General features: G+C 51.2%; 1 protein-coding gene across 2 annotated transcripts in view; it reads right to left on the bottom strand.

Annotated features, from left to right (window-relative positions):
- The window catches only part of LDLRAP1 (low density lipoprotein receptor adaptor protein 1), a 36,004-nt gene extending 11,384 nt beyond the window's left edge, over positions 1-24,620 (bottom strand). The window contains exons 1-4 of one of the 2 annotated variants that reach the window (XM_038377854.2): positions 24,404-24,620; positions 10,653-10,795; positions 6,516-6,628; positions 2,132-2,246 (exon numbers count right to left, since the gene is read on the bottom strand). In XM_038377854.2, the coding sequence (XP_038233782.1) occupies positions 2,132-2,246; positions 6,516-6,628; positions 10,653-10,795; positions 24,404-24,488 (456 nt within the window). In that variant the 5' untranslated portion in view covers positions 24,489-24,620. The remainder of the gene's footprint in view (positions 1-2,131; positions 2,247-6,515; positions 6,629-10,652; positions 10,796-24,403) is intronic. The other variant, XM_038377855.2, reaches the window with a different exon arrangement.
- Positions 24,621-27,029: the final 2,409 nt, after the last annotated feature.

Here is a 27,029-nt window from a genome sequence, read left to right as displayed (position 1 = left end):
TGAAGAAACCTTCCCGTCCCCGCCATGACGTGAACAGTTGTTGCTGCAGCCTCTGGTTGGATTATGCTCCCGATTTGGGGGGGGAAAGATAGGAATGGCAGAAATAAGGGCAGGAAGCAGGCAGGGTGTAGTTTAGATCTACAGCTCCCTGCCTAGATCACATCAGTGCAGGAGGAACTGTGCCCCCCTGCTCCCCGTGAGTTCCAGTGTGCAGGGGATAAACACCCCCAGCCCTGCAGGCTTCCAGCCCCTGCAAACCACAACTGCATGGGTTCCTCCACAGAAAGGGGCTTCTGCAGCTCTGTGTCTGGGGGAGGGATATGCATCGGTCTGGTCCCTGCATCCTACTAGAGCGGGCAGAGGACACCCCGTTTCCTAGCACGCGTGCACGCACACACACACAGTCTAAGCCCAGCCCCCCTCAACTCATCCACATCTCCACCGCAAGGTCTCTCTGGCACATCAGTCCCTGCCTCCCCATTGTGAGAGTGGAGGAGATCTAATCACTCTCTACACCCACTCACAGCTTATGCCCAGTGACCCATTTCTCTCCCTTGCCAACTCTTAAGTGCTGGGCCGTAGCCCACGCTGTCCCAGCTCAGAAGAGCTCTCTCTCATTATGCGATACATTGAGCCAAGGGGAGGGGTGAGCAGAGAAACCAAACAAAAAAACCTATCCGCTCTGCTCAGAACAAAAGCTGGTGGCTATTTCCCAGCTCTGGCTATTCTCCTTAGTAAGTGTTATGATCTTGTGTTTCACGCTGTGCGTCAGTTACAGTGCAATGGTGCTAAATCTGCCATCAAGTACAGTAACAAAAACGTATCAAGGGCTTCAATAGTGAGAGAGAGAGAGAGCACGCGTTCTTAAAAAAGTGAGCCACAAAGCAGGGGGGAAAGTTGAGGTGAAGGAGGAGCGGGGACTGTGTGCACGCGCACACACACACACACACACACACACACACACACACACACACAAAAAATGCCTTGTACGCCTGGCCACTCTCCTTTTTAAAATTCTTTCCCATCCATGGAAGAGTTTTCTGGATGCAATGGTAGCATCACCAAACATGCCTACAGTCTTACTGCAGCCATGGGGAATTAAGGACGATGCAGAAGTAATGCTGCCTGGCATTTCATTAAGCGAGGAAGTGCCAGGAGAATTTCAGCAGGCAGGAGGGGTTAGAGACAGTCTAGCAATGCTACTTCCCCCCCAACCCCCCAATTTAAAATAAATGCCCCCTTCCCACCCAGCCCAATTATTAAAAGCTTTAATTCTGCATATCTTTAAGCATGTGACCAAGTCCCACTGACTTCAGTCACGCTAAACTCTAATGACAGGTTTCAGAGTAGCAGCCGTGTTAGTCTGTATTCGCAAAAAGAAAAGGAGTACTTGTGGCACCTTAGAGACTAACAAATTTATTAGAGCAGAAGCTTTCGTGAGCTACAGCATCACGTAATGCATCCGGTGAAGTGAGCTGTAGCTCACGAAAGCTTCTGCTCAAATAAATTTGTTAATCTCTAATGTGCCACAAGTCCTCCTTTTCTTTTTGCTAAACTCTAAGCGCACTGAAGTATTTATGGGATCAGGACCTTCAAGTAAGTTTCCAGGCTCAACTTGGTGTCATATTTCACTCTGCATTTTGCTTCTTTAATAGGGGACTCTCACTCCTGAGAACGGGAGATGGGGCCTCCCCTCATGGGGGCATGCAGCCTAGTGGTTAGACTAGCCGAGATCCCGGCACTCCCATAAGAAAGAGGTGAACTTGTGGATTCTCAGCACCTCAAAGTCAAATCCAGCAAGGCATTTAAAAGTTCCTCCCAACATCAGCACAAAAGCAACATAACAGATGATATCTGCCCCTCCCATCAGCATGTATCCAGGTTGATTTAGCCTCACTACATCCTACGATATGCTCAGGCTATACTGTGCCTCCAGAGACGCAGGGCTGCTGACAGCCCCGAGTTACGTCTGCAAACATAGGAGCTCCAATACCTGCAGGCGGAGCAGTTTGCTGGATCAGGCCCCCAGATCAGTCAGCAAGGTCCCTGCCCTGAGGAGCTTATGAAGCACTGAACCCTGCCCACCTCTCTGGCAACAGCCGTATGGACCCATGCCCTCCTTTCTACTGACCAGTTTCCGTTTGGGGCAGAGGAAAGCGTGACACTCCAGGTTCTCGCTGTGCTGGCTCTGAGCAATGTAGGCAAACACTTTATCGTGGTTCTTGTCCGCGGTGCAATAAGAGATCCTGAAAGTCAGAGTGAGGGAAAGTTAAACTCTTGGATTATAGCAGGGTCGGGAGGAGACCAGCTCGCACACTGACCTGGCAGGCAGAGTGTCAGATTCAGCCTGGCAGACGCAGAGGGAACATGAATACCACCATGTTCCAAGAGCCCCCAGTTGGAGATTGGGGATCTCTTGGCCTGAAAGACAAGCCCCATTTTAGGCTTCAGAACCACAACTGTGAAGGCAGCAAAATGGAATTGAAGGGGAGCGGAGCCACACACTGAATGATGCATTTGGTGGGGTTACAGCCTCTGAACAGGAGCCTTTACCTTTGCTCAAGTTAGGGAAACCTCTTTGTCCAGGTTTTGTGATGTGCTAGTTTTTGAGCTGGGCAAGAGACACTTCGCTGTCAGGACAATCTCATGGATATTTTCTTCCAGCAAGGAGAGCGCCCAAGTTGTTCCAGCACCACAAATTACTCCGGAAGCTCCCCTGTGTGCGCTTCAGTCAGAGAGAGAGAAGCGGACGTCAGGGACAAGGAAAGTCTGTCTGAAAGGATGAGCCTCAAACTCCAGGAGATCTAGCAGTTGCAGGCATCCTTGAACTCAGTGGGCCATGGGGATTCACTCAGCCTGCAGTTTGAGGGACATTTCCTCTGATGGGCTGCTTTCCCCTGAGCCAGGCAGGAAGCGCTTTGCATTTCTAAACAAGGTTTTGGCCAGCAAGCAGGGTGCCCTTCCACCGGCATTGGCCAGGTTAGCAGACTATAAATGCGCCTTTATAGGGTGGGGGGGCAGGACCCTCAGAATTCTGAGCGTTTCCTTCCCCCCGTGTGAATATCGGTACAGAGATTGGCTACTCCCATCTTATGTTAGTGAATGTCATTGCGACACATGGCAGCTGAGTCACTGAAATGCAATGCAAGGTGCACATAAAACTGGCAGTAATTTAATCTAGCAGGCTATTGAGGATGTGATCTCTCCACAAGGCAGGTTCTAAGGAAACCCTGAAGAGGATTAGAGGAAGAAAGGGGGACCTGCGGTTAATCTTCTCACGGCACCAGATTCTCCAATCAGCCCTTGCTTCCATGACTGTCCTCTAGGAAGGGGCAAGTGCATCTCATTTCCCAAACGGACTTAAAAAGCCACAGTCAAGGTTTATTTACACTTTCATTTCATTTCTTTTTGTGCATCAGGTTACTTTTGCTCATTGGCCTACATTTTGCCTTGCCAAGTGGCATCATGCTTTGTATGAGGCACTTCAGGTTTATTCCCTCAGTCATTTGCTTTCAAAGCAGCAAGGTTGGTTTGAGAACTGCAACAAAACCTCGTGTGTGTGTGTGTGTGTGTGTGTGTCACACACGCTCCCTGCTTCATAGCAACCCCCACTGTTCACCTACATGTACAATCATCATTTGTTTGCAAAGGCAGGGTCATTCACACCAGCCTCTGAAGTTAATCGGTTTTGTAACTGGAAGGCAATTCACCCCACACCAAGGGACGAGTCTGAAAACCATCTACAGAGTCACAGGGGCTGTGTTTTAAGCTGCAGCAAGTCTGTTAGGATGCCTGCCTGAGGAGAGTGGTGGAGAGATCAGTTTCGCCAGTGAAGTCTGAGTTTGCCTAATAAAAGTTCCATGTTTGAGGGGGAGTGCTCCAGAGACCAGAGCTCTGTCAGTTCAAGCCTGACCCGGCATATGGTGGGAGAAATTACTTTGAGCAATAAAAGAAAGCTTGCAAGAGAAAATTAAATTCATGCACACCAACCCACCCTCCTTTAGGGAAAGTTATTCCTTCACCCAAAGTGGTATTGTTTTACAGAACTACCTCTGATGTTGTCAGCTGCCTTAAGACACAGACACTTCAGTCAACTCAGAGTATATCTTTGTATAAACATGGACCGGATGGGACAGCTCCACTGTTCCTGTGTCTAAGCTCAATTCAAGGCAGCAGCTAACTATTCAGACCTCAGGTCTGCACTCACTTGTTTCCTCACCTCTTGCCCTCACCCACAACACAGTTCCACTGGATTTCAGTGGACGAGGATTAATTTGGAGTGATTAAAGAGAGCAGAATTGAACACCAGGTCTGCAGCTGTTAACTTTTAATTGTGAGGGGGGCTATGGGGTGAAGATTGCAAAAGGAACTCCACTCCCATGTGTTTTAACATGACCATGTTTATACAGTTGACTGTGTAGAGCAAGGAAGGAAGGTCAATGGTTTTGTCTAGAACCCTAGTGATCCAAAGGCCTCCTGTGAGCGACCACTAGGCAATGCAAAATGCCACTACCCTGTATTTCAGTATGGGGGAGGAGACGTACAACAATACGCCAAGGCAGGGGAGGATGGAAGGAGGCATGGAACAGTCATCAGACGGGATCATACCTGGAACAATCTACTCTAGTACCCAGTGACTGTGACCACACCAGATGCTCAGAGGAAGGTGTAAGAATCCCAGAGCAGGCAGGGATGGGATAATCTCCTCCCCCCCCACCCCCCAATAAATTATAAAGACAGAAGAGACCATTGTGATCATCTAGCCTGATCTCCTGCACAACAGGCTGTACAGCTTCCCTGATTTAATTCCTCATCCCGGTCTTCAGCATTACAGATTGGTTCAGGGCCTGAACCAAAGCCATGGTAGGAGTGGGGGGGGGGGAAGAGTTCGAGCTAACCCCCCTTGAAGCGGGAAGATCCAACTGGCTAAGTACACCAGCATCCCTAGATGGAACTTTAAAGGAGCTGAATTTCACCATGCAACTGGATTAATGCCTGGGAAATATCCTGCCATTCCCGGCTTATCAGCAGTAGCTGCATGTGCCTCTTGCTATAGCTGGAGTTTTAACTTCAGAACCACTTTCGACACCTGAAGTCAGGAGTCTGAGGTCTATTAAGCTGCCTGAAATTTAGTCTGCCTTTTGCCTGCTTCAGAGTGAGTTCAGGCTCCCTGGAAAAGCTGAGTGGGTAGCGCTGGAAGCCAAAATCCTCTAGCTACACCACAGCAGCCTGCCCACCTCTGTGTGTGTCTCAGCCCTTGCTTGTATCTCTAGGGTAAAGAGGAGAGTTCAGCCTCCAGGCTCCATTCAGTGGTTGGTTTCTTGTCAGGGAGGCTGAAAGCCCATCAGGGCAGGGACTGCATGTGCTTTCCGTGCCTACCACAATAAGGCGCCAATCCCACCTGGAATCTCTGGGCGCTACATAGTCAATACAACGGCAAGGAGAGGAGTTGTTACTGGGACCAGGGCTCCAACAGAGGGAGAGAAAGCATTAGAGGGTCAGACAGAGCCTTAGTGAGCCTGGAGAGGAGACAGAGTAAAGGAGAATGAGCCGGGTAAGTCACCACCCTCCATTACCGGGCGGATGGTCCCCCTTTTCCACACAGGAGACCAAGCAGAAGTCGGACGCTAACCACATTTGACCACTGCTGTTTGTTAGAGCTCGCGCGCAGCCTCACCGCACAACACTGAAGCCATCGCTTCGTGCGGGACAGATCTAGGGGACATCTCAAACATTCCAGCCTCCTCTCCAGGAGGTGCCTCTGTTACCTTTCCCCAGTCTCAGACGCTTTTGGGCCTGCGGTACTCGAGTGCGTCTGATTCCACAACACTGTCAGATGCCCAGCGGACGGGGCACATTCTAGAGTTGGGATCACCAATCTAAATGAACCGCGTGCTTTGTATTTTGCAGAGTCTTTCCTTATCCTCCCCACTTCTTGGCTATGTTTATTGCACTAGATCAGGGGTCGGCAACCTTTCAGAAGGGGTGTGCAGGGTCTTCATTTATTCACTCTAATTTAAGGTTTCCCATGCCAGTAATACATTTTAACGGTTTTTAGAAGGTCTCTTTCTATAAGTCTATAATATATAACTAAACTATTGTTGTATGTAAAGTAAATAAGGTTTTGAAAATGTTTAAGAAGCTTCATTTAAAATTAAATTAAAATGCAGAGCCCCCCAGACCGGTGGCCAGGACCCAGGCAGTGTGAGTGCCACTGAAAATCAGCATGCCAAAGGATGCCTACCCCTGCACTAGACAGATGTTTTCCCTTTGGATTCTCATGGTGCCTAGTGTTCACTCATTCCCCTCTTCTTCAATCTCTGCTTTCAAGAACAGATTCTTAAAGATGTTGTCAGCCTGCAGTACAGGTGAAGACTGGAGCCTGATGCATTTTCTCTCCCTACCCTCACACCAGACTATGGGCTGTGAAGCCAGGGCTAATACGCCCATCAGTTCAAACAGGAACAGGTTTGGGCTCCATACCGTTACATGCTGAAGTGTCTCCAGTAACATACCTGTATATCGAGATGTTTTCTATCAATTCGTTAGTTCCGCTGTCATTTAGGATAATCCCTCTGGGAGATACCTTCAGGGTAACTTTCTGCAGTTTCTTGCCACGTGCTTTAGCCTTTGGAAAGCAAAGGGAAATAGATTTATGGGTATTTAGCATGGTTAAGTTCAAAGCTGTATCATGGAGGCCGATTAGTCACTCTAGACGTGTATTGTTTAATTAGACAAATTAAATGGCACTTGTTACGATCAGAGACTGAATTTACTACTAGGTACAATAAGGCCCTTATTAAAATGATACCTTTGCTGAAGCATCAATTTATACTGGCATTGAGCATGCACCCCCATAACATGCTTTGTTACTGTGCCCACAATCCCTGGGGTCAGAGGGACTTTGCTGTACTGATTACAGTGCCTGAAGGCTACAGGACTGGCATGGGTGTAGTCTTGGCAGAGATCAACTGGGCTTCTGCAGAATTTGCCAAGTTCTGCAGAGGTTTCATTTTTAGTCCGATATCCAAGGAGATACTAGAGTTCTCAGATTACACATTAGCCAACAAGAGAGGGGCGACATGCAATGGAGTTGACTGATCCCTTAAGTTTTGTTTGAACAGAACTATCCTCTGGGGGCAGTAACCACATCACACCTGTAGTAAGCCATTATCTTCTATTCAAGCTGCCTTAAGTAATCCCATAAAGGCATAGTTTATTGAAAACCCGATCCTCAAGTTACCGAGGAGAGTCAGTGGATATGTTGCCTAGAAAAAAAGACAGAATCAAGCCCATTCCAGAGTGCACCTTATTAAAAAGGAAGAAGTGAAAGCTTGGATATCCTCCACCTAATACACTGGGATTTGCACTCAGGGACTAGTGTCAGAGTAGCAGCCGTGTTAGTCTGTATTCGCAAAAAATTCCAATGAAGTGAGCTGTAGCTCACGAAAGCTTATGCTCAAATAAATTTGTTAGTCTCTAAGGTGCCACAAGTACTCCTTTTCTTTTTTAGAGACTAGTGTGTAACTCTGCCTTGCTGTCCTAGGGACAACAGAAATCAGGGCTTGCTTACAGTCTCTGCAGCGTTTAGTTTGACTGAGCTGTTTACTGGCTCATGAGGGCGGACGAGGCATGTCAGATTTAAGGAAGCAGTGCTGTATAGCGACAAGAGGAACTCCAGCTCAGGAGCCACTGGTCAAGCTGGCAGATGCTGTTCCAGATGTGGCCTTCAGTATTCAACAGCACTGCCAATCCCAGTCATTCAAAAATCCTAGTAAGGCTGCCACTCATCCCCCCCAAAAATCAGGATTTTAAAAATGCACGTTTCACTGATTTCTGGTTTGAATCTCTAGGGCACACCTTGGTCCCATTTTCAAGCTTTTCTCTGCTAACAAAAGGTCTAGAAATGTCCACTAGGAAGAGTGAGCAGGGTCTCAAAATAATCACATGACTCCAGGAGCTGGGGCTGTAATGCCATCATGTACTACAAGAGTTGGCATCACCAAGCTCCAGTCTGCCACCTCCCTGCTTCTTGTAACAAAGGAATGATGCTTACCTCCTCCCAAATTTCTGGGCCAGCCCAGTGCATGTAGCACTTGTATACTCCAGATACTGCAGGACTGGGTCCTTTCCTAGCTGCTGATTTGCAGGCCAACCAAGCTGCTCCTGCAGCTTGACCACAATAGAGTCCAGACAGAGGAAGTCTGCTGTTTCATCACTAGATTTGCAGAGCAGTTTGTTTCCCACATCTTTACTCCGCATTAGAGGGATGAATGGCTGGAGTCTAGACACATCTAAGAGCAATGGACTGTTGCCAAAACCATCTCTAACCACCTCTCCAGGCCTGGTGCTCTTACTTTGCATCACTCACACATTTAGCGGCACTCACAAGTTCATGTTTGCTTTGAATTTTAATTGCCCTTCACGATAGAACCAATTAAGATCAGTGAGGCCAGCAGAGGACAAAAAGCATTAGATTGGCCACATGCTACATTCAGCCACCTGCAGCCCAGTGAAGAGAACCTCAGCTCTCCTATTGAGTACAGGTTGGGGCATCTCCTCCCCTGCCAGGCAGTCATCAGACTGGCACCACTTCAAGGTGCCGACAGCAACCCAGCACTGTCCCTCAGTTAAGAGCCCCAAGGAGAGTTGTACTTACAGGGAGACTTCTTTGGGTGCACACCCAGAGTCCTCTAGCCAAGGGCATGAGCTTCCACCCACCACAGCAATGATCACCAGAGATCCCAGATACAGCACAACTAGCAACCCAAGAGTTACTAGGCACCCAAATGAGACAGATGAAAGTCAGTTTCACAGAGACAGACAACTTCACAGTACTTTGCAAGAGCCATGCCCTATTGGGAGAAGCCAGAGATCCTGGAGCAGAGAAGCGAGCAGTATCCTCCCCAAAGCTTAAAGAGGGGAAGGGCCACACTCCCCAATCTCTGCCACAAGGTACACAGCCAGTCGCAATATACGGGTTTAGTGACATGCCCATAAGATTTGGGACCAGATGCTCAGCTGGTGCAAATTTGCTTCGCTTTACTTTACTGCAGAGCCCAATGATGCTAGCAGAGGCTCTGCCCCTAGGTTTTCCTGGAGGGCTCAGTGGCTGCAGGAGTCATAACCCATCCCAGAATTCAGAGTAGGGGAGGAATTTGTTAATGTATCTCATTTTCCAGAAGCCATAGTCCTCCCCCACCCATTTCACTTCCCTGGAAGTTCAGCCCGTATCAGGAAGATACTACTCACTGCCTGAAGCATTGAGCCACCTCATTTAATTTTATGCGGATTAACCATGCAACCGAGTCTTTGCCTCATTCCATTTGATAAGTGTCTAAAGATGCATTAATTTGCTGTAGCACGAGTGGTGAATAAGGATGGACTCCTAAGTAAGTTGCAGTGTTAAATATTTAACAGTCAGTAGCTGTACTGTGCTGACGAAATTAAAGTAGTATCAGTCAGTTGCACGGGAGACAAGCTGCCTTTTCAGTGGCCAGGAAAGGGCTGCACAGTTTGTGCTGGTTCCTTCCAATCCACCTCCGGATTGTAAAGCTCAGAGAAGCCCATCCAACCAGGGGTGCTAGAACCAGAGGGGCTGCAGCACCCCATAGCTTGAAGCTGTTTCCTATCACACACAGGGTTTACAGTTTGGTTCAATGGCTTTCAGCCGCTGCCCCCCCCCCCCCAACAACCCCTATAAAAACTGTTACAATGCCACTGCATCCAACACAGCCATATAGGGGACTGGGAATTCCCATACCAGAGGTCCATATCAAACTGTCTCCCTTGAGATGGGTTAGTGAAGAGTATATAGGCTGCTTTTAGAGTAGTTGTACCATTTAGAAGTCAAGATTTGGCAAGGTATCCACAATACTAGAGTCTCTCCCTGGGATATCTATTAGCAACCCTGAAGTTTTCCTAGAACAGCGTGTCACAGCCATGATTAAGGGTCAACCATAGCTGCAGACACAGCAATCACCATTCAAGGCTCTCTTCCTATAAGGAAGACCAAGTATAGCCATGGGAGAGAGTTCTAGCTAGACCGGACAAAGCACTAGGACAGCGGTTCTCAAACTGTGGGACAGGACCCCAAAGTAGGTCGTAACCCTGTTTTAATGGGGTTGTCAGTGCTGGCATTACACTTGCTGGAGCTGAAGCCAAGAAATCTGAGCCCTACAGCCCAGGGCTGAAGCCGAAGCCTGAGGGCTTCATCCCTCGGCGGCAGGACTCTGGTTACAGCCCCCACCTGCCCAGGGCTGAAGCCCTGACGGGGGCAGGTCTCGGGCTTTGGCCCCCCCACCTGGGGCAGAGGGGCTCGGTCTTCAGTTTCCCTTCCCAGGGTCACATAATTTTTGTGTCAGAAGGGGGTCGCAGTGCAAAGAAGTTTGAGAAACTCCTGCACTAGAGAGATATATACCAGGGTTTATTTCACCTAAACTCCACAGTCCTTCTGGGTGACCCATCAACTCCTTGCTGCTTATGCAAAACCCTCAGAGAGGGGTGTGTATAGGAAGCATTTACATCCAGGACAAGTGTTCTAGAATCATTTGCTTCAACACCAGGAAGAGAAGGGTCTGCATTGTTTGGTTTTGGAGGGATCTCCTTTATTAGGAGTCAGATCTACTTAGAACCCCAATGCGGGCACTCACCATTGCCACAATTCTTTTGACGGCAGCTGCTGAGAGATCTTCTCCTTTGGGCTGTTCCACCAGCGTCATGCCCATGTACTTTAGGTTGAAGAGCATTCCCTCCAATAGGGTCTCTCTGGTGTCAGTCCAGTTTTCTGGGAGCTCTGAGGAATAGCAAAGGTCTTTAGTCTCGAGCATACCAGGACCTGAGAAGTGATTTCATTAGGCATGAAAATGCTGCAAGGTGATGCAAATGTGGGCAGCTGGCTCATCTGCATCTCATGTACTTTTGCCCAGGTGTCAGAGGGGGCCATGGAATGCTGCTACACAACTGTCATGATCTGGAGGTATTTGAGAGAGTGCTAGCTACCGAAAGTACTTCGGTGATCATCACTCCTGCTGCCCCATCACTGTGGTATCTCTGCACAAGAAGTATCTTAGCATTATTCAGGTAAGACAATGCTACTCTGCCCTCAGTGAAGGCTTCAGTGAGAAACCCTGCTTGAAGGGAGATATCCAGGCCAGGAAGAAAGACTCCCAAGGCCAGGCCTTGGGAAAGAGGTGCATGGCCTTGGTGGAGAGAGACTCGGCCTGATCTCCCACTGAAGGGAGAAGACAAGCCCCTACAGCTCATCTGGTTTTGCCTCACGCAGTTCAGCAAATGAGCTGCAACAGCCCCACAATAGAACTGGGGATATGTTCTGGAGCAGAATGCTCAGCAATATGGCCATGTACAATCATCCTCTGTGCGGGGGCGGGGGGGGAAGGAGGAAAGAGAAGGAAAAAACAAAAAACAAAACAAAAACACCCTTGCCCAATTTGGCTCCTCCAAGCATTGCCCTGTGGCCAAGTCCTCAGGCACTGGAGAAAAGGTTCCTCATGAGAGCCAGTTTGCTAGAAATAAGTTTATTTAAAGCCACCCCTTCCCCCCCCCCACCTGTTTGCTGCAGCTGGTGATCTAGCCCTAGGTGTGTGCCAGGTGGTGGAGTCACCAGAGAGGACTAACTAGCACACACAATTCTGCAGCCGTCCCAATGGATCACACCTTCCGTATGCCCTCCCGAACAAAGCTCCTTTAGGACCAGCCAATCCCCTCTAATTAACTGCTAAACGGATTATGAATTAGCAGAAGTTGTGCCAGTGCTAACATTACCTTATAAGGTCTCTGGAGTGGGGAGGCTTTTAGCAGCACAAGTCAAGAAAAGGACCTTCGAGGTGTTTCAGTGCAAACACACACCCACAGCCAGACTTAAAAAACGGTGTTACTCTGCTTACGGCTGCCCCCAGCCTCAGGTCAGACTAGGGGAAGCAAAGAGGGGGGGTATGCACAAGTTAGTGCATCTGAGCCCGAGCCCACGCACAGAGTTGGAGTCATATGAGCGATCGCCCAAAGGGAGAGTACGCAGATGCAAATAACTAAGATGCACCAGCTGCCTTCGCTATCACCCCAAGGGGAGAGAGCTCGTGTTTCTACATATGACATTGATGAGAAAGATTGTTCTTTGCACTCACTTATCTCCTGTTTCACCACCCCATCTCCTAGCTCAGTGGCTCTCTATTTTTCCAGACTACTGTATCCCGTTCAGGAGTCCGATTGCTCTTGCGTAACCCCCGCCCTCAAGTTTCACCTCACTTAAACTACTGTCCTATAAAATCAGACATAAAAATTTCAGACGTGTGTCAGCGTACTATTACTGAAGAAATTGCTGACTCATTTTTACCACCTAATTATAAAAATACATCCACTGGAATATAAATATTGTACTTACATTTCAGTGTATAGAGCAGTATAAACAAGTCATTGTCCGTATGAAATTTTAGCTTGTACTGACTTTGCTAGTGCTTTTTATGTAGCCTGTTGTAAAACCAGGCAAATATCTACATGAGTTGAGGTACCCCCGGGGTATGTGAACCCCTGGCCGAGAACCATTGCTTAGCCTGTAAGAAGAGTTGCTTCCTTACCCATGAACTGCAGGGCCCAAAGAATGCAGATTCTCAGGTAGGCCAGTGCAGCTCATCCTGCAGCTAGTGTGAAGAACCACCTGAAAACCCACCAGAGAGCCCCCAAGTCAGAGAGGCTTCACATGGTGAACAGCAATTGCTCTGCAGCAGCCCCTTCTGCGTGCATTGGCTATTCATATGGAGCAGGACTAACTGATGTCAGTCAGAGCAAACCCCTCCCCACGATGCATGCTTCACTGAGCTCTGCTAGGCACTGAAGGGAGACAGGAAGCTTGCACAATAGCATTTAAACATTCCAGGCCAGATCCTCAGCTGGGGTTAATCCACACAGCGGTTATAAACTGGTGCGCTACATAAGTGGAGGATCCAACCCTCTGTTTTGAGGAGGCAGGGAGAGATTGTGTCAATACAGCAACCATGTACACTTCTTAGCAGGGGAGAGACCAGACTAGAGGCTCGTGCAGGCTATTGTTTGACGCCAATCTGAACAGATCAGGTTTTGTTGTCTCCCAAAAGGCCTCACGTGGCTTCCTCCCCCGGGCACAGGGCCACCTCTAGTGGCAAGGTAGTTGTACTAGACTTCCCCGCTTTCCTACTGCTGCGTGAGGTAGGGAGGGCCACCCGATGAGTGAGTGGGTAGGATTGATCACAGCACGGAGGCACCAATTCATCACCCCCGTAGCTAGCAATGTTAGAGGCATACTGTGGAACCGAAGAGGTGGAGCAGGACTGGAACGGAGACCGGGATGCTCAAGGAGAAGCGTTGGCAGTTCAGTTGTACCAAGACTAAATACATCTAGTTCATCAGTGTCTAAGCCGCTCTAGAATTCACCATAGCCTCAGGGATAGAACCTGGAGCCTCTCGCTCAGGGCAGGCCCTTGCTACCAGAAGTAAAGGAGATTCCCCTTCCAGCAATACTAGACTAACTGTCAAGCAGTTGGTTTCATGCCAGTAGGGGCAGTGGTGCCCACATCCTAACCAGTTCATTCCTACTGAACCGAATCGGTGCCAGCTCTGGTGCACGCATTTAATTGGTCACAAGGTTTTACTTCCAAAAAAAGACAAGGGCTCCACCTCCCCTCCCCCAGAAAAATTCCCAGGGCAGCTGCTATGAGCATGGGAGGCTGTCTTCACTTCAATCTATGGAAGGCATGAAAGAGGGCCCCAAAGAATGGGGGCCACTGAACAACTGTTCTGGTGGAAGAGATGGGTCCGTGTCCTTGCTCGAGTACCTATCCCCACTGGAGCTAGTGGCCGCATGCTGGCAAGGAGAGGCGTTTACAGCACACCGCAGAGGATTAAATGTAGGGATCTCACTGCGGGAGAAAGAAGCCAGTGAAGGAACGTTAGCGGTTCTGCTCTTGTGCAGCAGTGTCCCATGTTACGCCTTCAAATCATCGCACAGGGAATGCTGCCCAGGGGCCTTCGGCCTCTTCCACCTCATCTAGCAGCAGACGCAGCAGCCTTAACCAGCCTCCAAACCTCTAAGGGTTTGCTGCTCATTTCAGAGACACCAATGATCCTTCTCCGAGAAGGATACGTTAAAGATCCAATTGCTTCTTCCACAACCATCCAGTTACTGCAGCACTGTCAGACTAGCCATGCTCCGAGACGGGTGTGGAGGGTATTGTCTACAGGTGGCACACCACCACCACCACCCACCTTGTCAGCAAGAAGTGTTGTCTAGAAAAGGTGTCTTGGGTGCTGCTCTCCCCCACATCCACCCTTTCTCAACCTGCATCAAATCCACATGCTCCCTTTCCTAGTAGGGGCAGCTACACTAAGCCTGTGGATGTGTCATTACACAAAGTAAAACTATTTCCCCATGACAGGTTTCAGAGTAGCAGCCGTGTTAGTCTGTATTCGCAAAAAGAAAAGCAGTACTTGTGGCACCTTAGAGACTAACAAATTTATTAGAGCATAAGCTTTCGTGAGCTACAGCTCACTTCATCGGATGCATTTGGTGGAAAAAACAGAGGGGAGATTTATATACACACACAGAGAACATGAAACAATGAGTTTATCATACACACTGTAAGGAAAGTGATCACTTAAGATAAGCCATCACCAGCAGCGGGGGGGGGGGGGAGGAAAACTTTTCATGGTGACAAGCAAGGTAGGCTAATTCCAGCAGTTAACAAGAATATCTGAGGACAGTGGGGGTGGGGGGAGAAATAACATGGGGAAAGAGTTTTACTTTGTGTAATGACTCATCCATTCCCAGTCTCTATTCAAGCCTAAGTTAATTGTATCCAGTTTGCAAATTAATTCCAATTCAGCAGTCTCTCCTTGGAGTCTGTTTTTGAAGCTTTTTTTGTTGAAGGATAGCCACTCTTAGGTCTGTAATCGAGTGACCAGAGAGATTGAAGTGTTCTCCAACTGGTTTTTGAATGTTATAATTCTTGACGTCTGATTTGTGTCCATTTATCCTTTTACGTAGAGACTGTCCAGTTTGGCCAATGTACATGGCAGAGGGGCATTGCTGGCACATGATGGCATATATCACATTGGTAGATGCGCAGGTGAACGAGCCTCTGATAGTGTGGCTACTGTGATTAGGCCCTATGATGGTGTCCCCTGAATAGATATGTGGACAGAATTGGCAATGGGCTTTGTTGCAAGGATAGGTTCCTGGGTTAGTGGTTCTGTTGTGTGGTGTGTGGTTGCTAGTGAGTATTTCTTTCAGATTGGGGGGCTGTCTGTAAGCAAGGACTGGCCTGTCTCCCAAGATCTGTGAGAGTGATGGGTCGTCCTTCAGGATAGGTTGTAGATCCTTGATGATGCGTTGGAGAGGTTTTAGTTGGGGGCTGAAGGTGATGGCTAGTGGCGTTCTGTTATTTTCTTTGTTGGGCCTGTCCTGTAGTAGGTGACTTCTGGGTACTCTTCTGGCTCTGTCAATTTCCCCATGTTTATTCCTCCCCCGCCCAGTTTCTCACATGTTCTTGTGAACTGCTGGAAATGGTCACCACTACAAAAGGTTCCCCCCACCCCCGGCCAGTAATAGCTTATCTTACCTGATCACGCTTGTTACAGTGTGAATGGTAACACCCATTGTTTCATGTTCTCCGTGTATATAAAATCGCCCCACTGTATTTTCCACTGAATGCATCCGATGAAGTGAGCTGTAGCTCTCGAAAGCTTATGCTCAAATAAATGTGTTAGTCTCTAAGGTGCCACAATACTCCTTTTCTTTTTGCGAATACAGACTAACATGGCTGCTACTCTGAAACTTTTGTAGCAGGCACTGCAAGGTATTTATGTGCCAGATATGCTAAACATTCGCATGCCTGTTCATGCTTGGGCCACAATTCCAGAAGACATGCTTCCACACTGAGGAGGCTCATTAAGTTTGTGACTGAACTCCTTGGGTGAGCATTGTATGTCCCCTGTGGTGTTTTAACCGCATTCTGCCATTTATTTCATGTTTAGCAGTCTTGGATGATGACCCAGCACATATTAGTCATTTTAAGAACACTTTCACTGCAGCTTTCACAAAACACAAAGAAGGTACCAGTGTGAAATTTCTAAAGATAGCTACAGCACTCAACCCAAGATTTAAAAATCTGAATCTGAAGTGCCTTCCAAAATCTGAGAGGGACGAAGTGTGGAGCATGCTTTCAGAAGTCTTAAAAGACCAATACTCCAATCTGGAAACTACAGAACCCGAACCACCAAAAAAGAAAGTCAACCTTCTGCTGGTAGCATCCGATTCAAATAATGAAAATGAACATGCATCGGTCCACACTGCTTTTGATTGTTATTGAGTAGAACCCGTCATCAGCATGGACGCGTGTCCTTTGGAATGGTGGTTGAAGCATGAAGGGACATATGACTCTTTAGCGCATCTGACATGTAAATACCTTGTGACACCAGCTACAACGGTGCCATGAAAACATCTGTTCTCACTTTCAGGTGACATTGTGAACAAGAAGCAGGCAGCATTATCTCCTGTAAATGTAAACAAACTGGTTTGTCTGAGCGATCAGCTGAACAAGAAGTAGGACTGAGTGGGCTTGCAGACTCTAAAAGTTGACATGATTTTATTGTTGAACAGAGTTCTCTTTTTGTACATAATTCTACATTTGTAAGTTCAACTTTCATGAAAAAGATTGCACTGCAGTACTTGATTTAGGTGAATTGAAAAATTATATATATATATTATATATTTTTTTTTACAGTGCAAATACTTGTCATCAAAAATAGAAAGGGAGCACTGTACACTTTTGATTTGTTGTAATCGAAAACAAATCAATTTGAAAATGTTGAAAACATCCACAAATATTTAAATAAATGGTACTCTTGTTTAATCACGATTAATCTTTTTAATCGTTTGACAGCCCTAACGAATGGTTCTTTTTCTACCCCTAGCATTACAAATGTAGGGTCCCCATCTTCATTTTAAATGAAAGCTTGTCTTATGCAGCAGAGAGGATTCTGGGCAGCACTGGAGGGCACACAGGGGGAAAAAAAAAAAAAAAGTCAGAGTGACAGTACAAAAATACCAGGATTAAGAGTCAGACGCAGAACATGACAGTCTGTTAAGGAGACAGGAGTATAGCATGACCTCTTTTCCGTGCTCACCCAGGCATCTATAATGTGCCCAGCATTGTAATTACACAAAGATTTAACGGGTCTTCGATCTTTTAGGAACGAGGCCATCTTTGCATGCCATTTCTAAAAACACAGCTCCTCCATTTCCCCTCCCCCACAAAAAAAACCCAAAACAAACCCCACACGCATTCCCAACTTGGTCAGGTCTCCAAGACAAACCCGTCAGCTTCCACAGTCTGAGGGACATGCCAGGCAGGAATCCTTGTTTTCCAGAGAACAGGGCATTCCCCCTTCTGCAACTGCAAGAAAGCCAGTCATCTGCAAGGCACAAGTAAGAGGGAGGCAGCAGATAGAGATTTCATCTGACTCTGTCCAACTATTAATACCGTTTCAAGGTTTTCCGGGCGTTGGCAGCAGCCACTGAACATGATGCAGCGAGTCAGGACTCGCCGTTTGGGGGAGAACATGCAAGTCCATCAGAGCCTGACAAATCCTTGCAAAGCAAAACCACTGCCAAAGCAAAGAGATGCACAGAAGCCATCAGCGGTGGCCAGAACAGGTGAGCGTACTAGAGACTACAGCTCTGTTGGTGATATATTAAGCCACCTCCTGCATTCCTCCAGATTTTGGAACTTCAGTGACAAGACAGGGAGGTTTTGGATCTGACCTACCAGCTGTGCTTTGGTAAGAAGATATGAATCATGTCATCCCTGCACTGTGCCCATCTGCTCTGCTCTGATGAGCAGATGGAGAATGCCCCATATTCCTGAATAGTCGACAATAGCGGTATCAAAACGGGGGGGGGGGGCCTATAGCCAGGCTGTTTATATGTGCCGCCGGGCCAGTCAGCCTAGGAGAGGCACTACAGGCCTAGCCTGAAGGCAGGCAAGAGAAGTGAGCATAAACTGGTTTAAAAAAAGGGGGGGGGGGGAGAAATCGCAACACAGCAGCACCGAAGCCTTTTGAACACACAAGGGCAATTGCAGGATTCTGAGGTCTTTCATGGCCCTATATACTCCCAGGCACAGAGTGGACATGCACACACCTCCCATGGGAAAAATCAGAGAAACCTCACCCAGGCTGGGATTTCTGGGAACCCAAATCCTGATTCCAAGCAAGCCAGCATGCTCAACCCTGGAGCACGGGAAAGAGCCGGACTGGATACCAGAGTGACTCCTAACCCTGTTTATCCACAAGACTGGACAGCCAGTCGGGTTCACAGGAGCAGAATGCAATTGACCAGAGCAGGGGCTGAACTGCAGTGGAAATAGACAAAGTCACCCGGACTTTGAACCCCCAGTTGTTTCCCAGCACCAGTGGGGCTCTAGCATTCAGAGTCAATACAGCTCATCCAGCCTGTAAGACATGGCAAGGTCTATTTTGCTTGGCTAGCCCAAGTCTCTCAGTGGCCTCTGTACCAGGGGATGCTATTTTTAACCAGGCTTTGTTTATTCTAAAAGCTCCCCACCCCAACCCTTGCGGTTGTGCAGATGACCCGCTCCCAAAGTTTAGTGGGGAACCAAGGACAAGCCAGATCCTTTGTTTAACTTGGTACCATCTGTTTATAGACGCAATGCAACAAGGGGCCAAATTTTGTCAGCATTAGAGACTCTTCCAGTCTCACCGATTTCCTTGGCTTCCCACCCCTGTGATTCCAAAGTAAGCGAGGGCAGGGCAGCTTATGAGGTGCAGCAGGTCGACTCTTGCAACACATCTCAAGCTCTGCTCTGAGGGACAGCCGCCTGTTATGGTCCCACTGTGCTTTTCAGCCTCCGAGCACTTTACAAGCAGCTGAGGGAGCCCAATGAGCTGGAGAAGCGAGCACCAGGCTATGAGCCAGGCACCCCTTGTTTGTTTGATCTGCTGCAATTGCGATGACTTCCATTGTGGCTTTCAACCAGCCACAACCTCTGGGCCACCTCTCCCCCACTCAACCCTCCTGCCCCACGTGTAAAGTGCAAATGCTAACGGACTGGCTCCGGATGGACGCGTACAGCTCTTCCGAGCACAGGGACTCTGGTCATGAGAGTTTTAAAAAAGTTTTGTTTTTTTTAAATTTGCCTTCTGGGTTTTGAGCCTTGGCAGGGGCAAGGGGAGGCGTGGGATCACCTTTCTGAGCTTCTGAACCAGGAGGGCTAGAAACCAGTTTTTAAAGAAGGAAAAGCCAAGGTTCACATAATCACAGGGCTCCAGGAATATTTGAGCTGGGGGGGGGGAAGAGTTAAGAGGCACACGATAAAATGGTGAGTTGACCACACTGTCTAGACAAGCAGGGGTGTGAAGACTGGTGGAGCCTTTCCATTTCCAACACTGAGTGCAACCAAGGCCTCATACCGCTCCTGAAGCTGCGCTGGGCTTGTGTGTACGGGGTGGCAAGCACTGTGCATCTAGGCAGCTGAGTAAAGTTACTTGGGCATGAAAGCAGCTAAATAATCTCGTTCTATGAGTTGCATATTCCGGCTGAGAGCAAGAGGTTTGAGGAGGCAGGGGAGACCAAGGGAGAGGATCCTCAGGTCCCACTTTGACTCCGTGCCCCCAGTCGGGAAGTCTGGACATCGACAGCTTTCAGAGGAACATAGATAGCCAGGCTTCGCTAGCAGCGACGCTTGGTTAGGAAGGAAGCTCCTTGGTTTCAGTTCAGCCGCGGAAGTACTTGGAGAGGAAGATGGTTTGCAGCCCAGGAAGGGGAAACTGTCAGAGCGAGGATCATCCTGAGCATTGGCAGGAGCCGTGATGCTGCTCTCCATCAACTTCACCAAAACTGTTCCCTCCCCTGGATTTCCCACTAGAACTCCCAAGATCTTCAGGGGTGAAGAGAAGAGCACATCTTCCCCACACTGTGGCAAAAACAATCGGGAAGTGCCCACTGCTCCCATGGCTTGGATGACCAGCCCTTCACAATAGCACACCCCTCCTCGGCTGGTGCAGCGGGAGCTCCCCCAATTTGACTGAATGGCAGAGACTGACCACTATAAAGCACCAAGCACCCCTTTGGTTAGATCTATGGCGCGCGGCTCAAACCAAGTTAGATCAAGAATTACAATCAACATGCAGCTGCTCGGTATTGAGAGAGGCAGACCTGAAAGGGACTACAAAGCTCACAGTGGTTTATGTTTTGGTTGGGTGAGGGGGGGAGAGGAGGAAAAGAGAATGGGCAGAGTGGCTTGTTCTGACGTTCCTCCCCCATCTCATGAATACACACACAGCTCACTGGCACCTCAAACAAACACTTTCAATTCACAAGCCAGCCAGAGTTCGCATACACATTGCTGGCCCAGCCCCACTTCCCTCTCAAGCGCAGTTTGCTTTTGTTCGCATTTGCCACTCTCAGAACAGGAGAAACTTTTCTGTCTTGAAATCTGCAAATATTTTCAGGCGACAGTTCCCTGGAGCATTTGGAGTTCATTGGATGTACCCCTGGGAATGATGGCTTGGAGTTACTAGTCTCACTGTTGCTCCCAACAAAAGTTAGAGAGAGAGAGAGTCAGTCAGTCCTGGAGCAAGGGAGGGAGTGGTGGTAGGTGTGTGTGGGATAGAGCGAAGGAGCATTCAGACCATGTGAGTGAGTGGGGAGGAGGGGGAAATGGAGCGAGGAAGGGAATGGTGGTAGGTGTGTGTGGGGAATAGATGTGTTCAGACCAGAAACACTTTCCATCTTGGGGCCTCCAAATGGATTCCAAGAAGTGAGCTGTAGCTCACAAAAGCTTATGCTCTAATAAATTTGTTAGTCTCTAAGGTGCCACAAGTACTCCTTTTCTTTTTTGCGAATACAGACTAACACGGCTGCTACTCTGAAACCTGATCCAAGATTAGAGTTTCACAAGTCCTCATTCCAAAAAAGCGTTATCATTAAGTTCATTTTGAGGGGGGCGAGGGGAATTGAAAGCTAGATCTCACACACACACACAAAGCCTTAGTAAGTCCAATGCAATCAAATATGCTCATAACCGAGAGTCCTTTCTGCAAGAGGTCAGTATGCATTTATCTGGAATCACTGCTACATTTACACAGCTGATGCTTTCATGCCAGTTGACAGCGACTCCTGCTTTTCACTCATTTACTCAGCACACAATAATTCTCATGCAATTCACAAGCTTGTTTAAGACAATTTAATAGCAGAGTCAGAACAGCTTCAGTCTAAGACCAAAAACTGGTTTGCTTTTAAATCTGTAGCTGAGTACGTGTCAGAAAAATCCCACCATGCCACTCTGTGCAGACCCTGTACCAAGTTTCAGCCCAGTGCCAAAGTGTCTACTGCAGAGTGTTTCAGATCCAGAGATACTAGCCTCTTAATCCTTAAAAGAGGCAAAAAAACCTGGAGTAAATCTCAGAGGATTAGTTTTTAAAAAAAAAGCCACCCCAAGCAGTTTGATCTTGCCACCATGTAGCCAAGTCTCCAGACACTAGGGGTTTTATTGGTACAGGGAAAGCTGGCAAAGGAAAATACTTCATTCTTAAACCTGGATTAGTGTGCTTTGGTCTGCTGCATTGATCTTGGGCTTTCCTGCACACTCACTGGTAGCAAACTTGGTCCTGCTCCTTTACTGCACCTCTGGCACAGGAGCCAGAGCACTTAGCAAAAACCCCACCTAGCTCCCTAAAAGCTATGTGAAGAAACTCCTAGGAGGAGATAAGATCCTGGAATAGCCTGGCATTTCTCCCATCAATGGACAGGACCGTGCATATTCACCACGGTAAGTCAGAACCAGAAGGGGAGCAATCACAGTCTAGCACTTTAGGCCTTATGGAAGAGGGCAGCCCGGAGGACCAGACTAGCTCTTAGAGAGCGTTGAGCAGAAGGCTGTTCCCAGCCTTGGGACAGGAGTCGGGAGTGGGAGAAGGGCACAAAAGAACCAGTCAGAGAATCTTGGGTGGAGCAGAGAGGCTGGGTCATCCCATGGGAGGAAATGAGATCAGAGAGTGGCCTGCTTTAGAAGGTGAAGCCAAGAAGCTTGATCTGAATGAACTGGTGCAAAGATGCAAGGGACAGGAGGAGCTCAAGGTGATCCTGGAAGCAGCATTCTGGACACACTGAAAGGCTGGAGATGGGGAGGAAGCTATACCACACATGGCAGGAAATTAATATCTCATATTCCCATCCAAGCTGCAGCAGACAGGAGGGGGAGAGAGAGAGAGAGAGAGAACGAGAACACATGGGGTTTAGATGTTGGGAGAGGCGTCCGAGATCCCATCAAGATTGAGAGGCCAGGCAGGCAGGCGTATCCTAACAGTGCTAAAAACAACTAAGAAGGGGAAGAAAGTTGAAAAAATTCCACTTCAAACCCTTTTGTTATTGTGTGGGAGCAGGGAAAGGAACCAGGGCTCTGTGTGTACATGGCAGGTGCCCAGCAGTCTCGGAACGAATGCAAGTTACAGCTAGCTACTGTCCAAAGCTCAAGAATCTAGTAGCAAGCTGGATGGAGTGTGCAAAATCAAGCACTGCAGTGAGATTTTTTTTAAACTGGTATCCTGGGCGTAGTGATGAGAAAATATCATATTTTTAAGCCAGCTAATAAAACCAAAAAGTTACAAGTTAACCACCGATTTGACTCTGGATGAAGCACAACTAAACCAAAGCAAAAAAAAAAAAAAAATCCTATTGCAAAACTTTACCCCTTTCCATGAACCCAGTACCCTTAGAGTTCCACCAGTGATGGGACAGAAAGTCAGCCTGGATTCTTCTTCTCTTAAAAGGAGTGTGGGGCTAACATCTGCCATAATGGAGGGCAGGCTAGGAGAGAACACATGCGGCCAACAGACTAATGCATGTGTACTAATGTACTACCGCTGACACACCGCATTAAGATGTGTAAATTGCTCAGCAGGCAGAGTGTTGTGTGGTCTCATTACACTCCATTCTTCTCCTGTGAATGCAACAACTTTTGTTTGTTTAGAGTTTCCTTTTGCACAAAAGGGGGAAAAAAAAAACCAACCCTGGACATTCCACAATCAGCGACAACAATCCCAATGAAGTGAGCTGTAGCTCACGAAAGCTTATGCTCTAATAAATTTGTTAGTCTCTAAGGTGCCACAAGTACTCCTTTTCTTTTTGCGAATACAGACTAACACGGCTGCTACTCTGAAACCAACAATCCCAAAGCTGTCAAGCCAAAGGAGAAGTAGGATGGTTTGTCTGCAAAAGGCGAGATTTGGGAGTAGAGAAGGGGTAATTTAAGGGGTTCAGAAACATACAATCCTTCCTAAAGGAAGTCAAGTCAGCGATCCCCGGTCGGAGCAGCCTGACAGCAGAGCTATGGAGTTCAGCGGAGTTTGCAGGTAAGCAGAAGGTGACTCACTAAATTGGCTCCAGACATCCAGGCAGGCCCAAAACCTCACCTAGAAGAGGGACAGTGCAGCAATTCCTAAAATATAGGGTTCAGAGTAGCAGCCCTGTTAGTCTGTATTCGCAGAAAAGAACAGGAGGACTTGTGGCGCCTTAGAGCCGAACGAATTTATTTGAGCCTCAGCTTAATCCCACGAAGCGAGCTGTAGCTCCCGAAAGCTTAGGCTCCAATAAATTCGTTCGTCTCTAAGGTGCCACGAGTCCTCCTGTTCTTTTTTTTTTTTTTTTTCCCCCCCTAAAATATAGGGCTACAACCCAGGGTGCAAGGAAGAGGAATTCCTTGGTTAGCCACCATCTCATCATCAAGCACGAGAAGCAACACACACACACAGACACACACACAGACACACCCCCCCCACCCCCCCCGGGGCCTCGTTCAGAGGGCGGAGACCTTCAGTAACTATTAACCCAGCTCCCCAGCGGCCGGCTCGCTCCTTCAGCTGCGGGCTAAGGGCAGGGTCCCGATTCTTAGCTGTGCAGACGGGGCTAGGGACCGTCCACACCACAAGCCCGGCCCCAGGCCCTGCTTCCCCCCGGGGGGGGGTAGGGACGGGGCGTAGAGCAGTCGCCGTGCGCGTTGGGGGGGCTCTGGGCTGGCCCCTCTCTGCGCGGCTGAGAAGGGAGGGAGCAGAGGAGAGATTTCACTGCAGGGAGGAGGAGGGCGGCGAGGCAGGGACCCAGCCACAAGCTGGAAGGGGGGGGGGGGGGGCAGGGGGTGACCATCCTCCAGGCCAGCAGCTTTCTGGCCTGAGCCCAAGCCCTCGCTGCCCCTCTCGGGCCTCGGGCTCCCCCGGGAAGAGGCGCCAGCCGGGCACGCTCCCGAAGCGGGTAACTGGGGGGGACACCCTGTTCCCGGGGGCCAAGGGCGCAGCAGCCGCCCCCGTGCCCCCCTCCCCGCCCGGGGGGGGGACTCACTCTTGTGCTTGCCGCTGCCCCAGGACTGCTTGGCGGCGCTGGGGCTCCGGATGATGGCCCGGCCCGCCGACCGCAGCGCCTCCATGGCGCGCCGCGCTCGCCCAACTCCGGCGAACAAACTTTCCGCGGCGGGCCGGAGCCGCCTCCCGGCTCGGGGGGGAAGGGGGAGGCGAGTTTGATGTAGATCCGCCCGGGGCTGGTGACGCGCGGCGGGTCCCGCCCCGCCGGGCCCGGGGGGGGGGGGGCGCGGCTGGAGCCCGGCTGAGCCGAGCCGAGCCGAGCCGCCCGGGGCAGCCTGAGCGGGGTGGCCCCCGGCCCGGGAGCGTCATGTCAGCCGCGGGGCCCCACTGGGCGGGGGGGTTTGTTTGTTTTTTTTCCTCCCGTGGAGGGGGGGATGGCAGCAAGGCCAAGCCCCCCCCCCCATCCCCAGGACCGTCCCCCCCCCCCCCGAGCAGACCCCCTGTCCCAGCGGGGGGTAACAGCGCAGCTTGCCCCAGGTTGAAACTAGTTTCCATAAGGGCCCCCGGGGGTGAATTGGGGGGATGGTTGTCCAAAAAGAGTTACAGCGGAGTCCGGGACAAGCCACAAGTCCGGGACAATCGCAGAAAAGAGCGAGTGGGACCTTCTTGTGTGTCCTCCCCAAGTCCGTCAGACCTTCCCGTGGCTTTCCGCGGTGGGCCGCCCAGGGCTCACAGCGGGGGCCCGTGGCCGGCGGCAGGGACACGGGGCTCACGGCGGGGACACGGGGCTCACGGCGGGGACACGGGGCTCGCAGCGGGGACACAGAGCTGACAGCGGGGACACGGGGCTCACGGCAGGGGCCCGTGGCTCGCAGCGGGGACACGGGGCTGACAGCGGGGACACGGAGCTGACAGCGGGGACACGGGGCTCACGGCGGGGACACGGAGCTGACAGCGGGGACACGGGGCTCCCTGTGGGGACACGGAGCTGACAGCGGGGACACGGGGCTCGCGGCGGGGACACGGAGCTGACAGCGGGGACACGGGGCTCACGGCAGGGGCCCGTGGCTCGCAGCGGGGACACGGGGCTGACAGCAGGGACACGGGGCTCACAGCGGGGGCCCGTGGCTCGCGGCAGGGACACGGGGCTCACAGCGGGGACACGGGGCTGACAGTGGGGGCCCGTGGCCGGCGGCAGGGACACAGGGCTCACAGTGGGGACACGGAGCTGACAGCGGGGACACGGGGCTCGCGGCGGGGACACGGAGCTGACGGCGGGGACACGGGGCTCGCGGCGGGGACACGGAGCTGACAGCGGGGACACGGGGCTCACAGCGGGGACACGGGGCTGACAGCGGGGACACGGGGCTCACAGCGGGGGCCTGTGGCTCGCAGCGGGGACACGGGGCTCACAGCGGGAACACGGAGCTGACAGCGGGGACACGGGGCTCACGGCGGGGACACGGAGCTGACAGCGGGGACACGGGGCTCACAGCGGGGACACGGGGCTGACAGCAGGGACACGGGGCTCACAGCGGGGGCCCGTGGCTCGCGGCAGGGACACGGGGCTCACAGCGGGGACACGGGGCTGACAGCGGGGGCCCGTGGCCAGCGGCGGGGACACGGGGCTCATAGCGGGAGCCCGTGGCCAGCGGTGGGGACACGGGGCTGACAGCGGGGGCCCGTGGCCGGCGGCGGGGACACGGGGCTGACAGCGGGGGCCCGTGGCCGGCGGCGGGGACATGGGGCTCACAGCGGGGGCCCGTGGCCGGCGGCAGGGACACGGGGCTCACGGCGGGGACACGGAGCTGACAGCGGGGACACGGGGCTCACAGCGGGGGCCCGTGGCTCGCGGCAGGGACACGGGGCTCACAGCGAGGACACGGGGCTGACAGTGGGGGCCCGTGGCCGGCGGCAGGGACACAGGGCTCACAGTGGGGACACGGAGCTGACAGCGGGGACACGGGGCTCGCGGCGGGGACACGGAGCTGACAGCGGGGACACGGGGCTCGCGGCGGGGACACGAGCTGACAACGGGGACATGGGGCTCACAGCGGGGGCCCGTGGCTCGCAGCGGGGACACGGAGCTGACAGCGGGGACACGGGGCTCACGGCAGGGACACGGAGCTGACAGCGGGGACACGGGGCTCACAGCGGGGACACGGGGCTGACAGCAGGGACACGGGGCTCACAGTGGGGACACGGAGCTGACAGCGGGGACACGGGGCTCGCGGCGGGGACACGGAGCTGACAGCGGGGACACGGGGCTCGCGGCGGGGACACGGAGCTGACAGCGGGGACACGGGGCTCACGGCGGGGGCCCGTGGCTCGCAGCGGGGACACGGGGCTCACAGCGGGGACACGGGGCTGACAGCAGGGACATGGGGCTCACAGCGGGGGCCCGTGGCTCGCGGCAGGGACACGGGGCTCACAGCGGGGACACGGGGCTGACAGTGGGGGCCCGTGGCCGGCGGCAGGGACACAGGGCTCACGGCAGGGACACGGGGCTCACAGCAGGGACACGGGGCTGACAGCGGGGGCCCGTGGCCAGCGGCGGGGACACGGGGCTCGCGGCGGGGACACGGGGCTGACAGCGGGGGCCCGTGGCCGGCGGCGGGGACACGGGGCTCATAGCGGGGGCCCGTGGCCAGCGGTGGGGACACGGG

This window comes from Dermochelys coriacea, chromosome 19, assembly GCF_009764565.3.
Source record: "Dermochelys coriacea isolate rDerCor1 chromosome 19, rDerCor1.pri.v4, whole genome shotgun sequence".
Lineage (NCBI taxonomy): Eukaryota > Metazoa > Chordata > Testudines > Dermochelyidae > Dermochelys > Dermochelys coriacea.
This window is presented reverse-complemented; position numbering and strand designations above follow the sequence as displayed.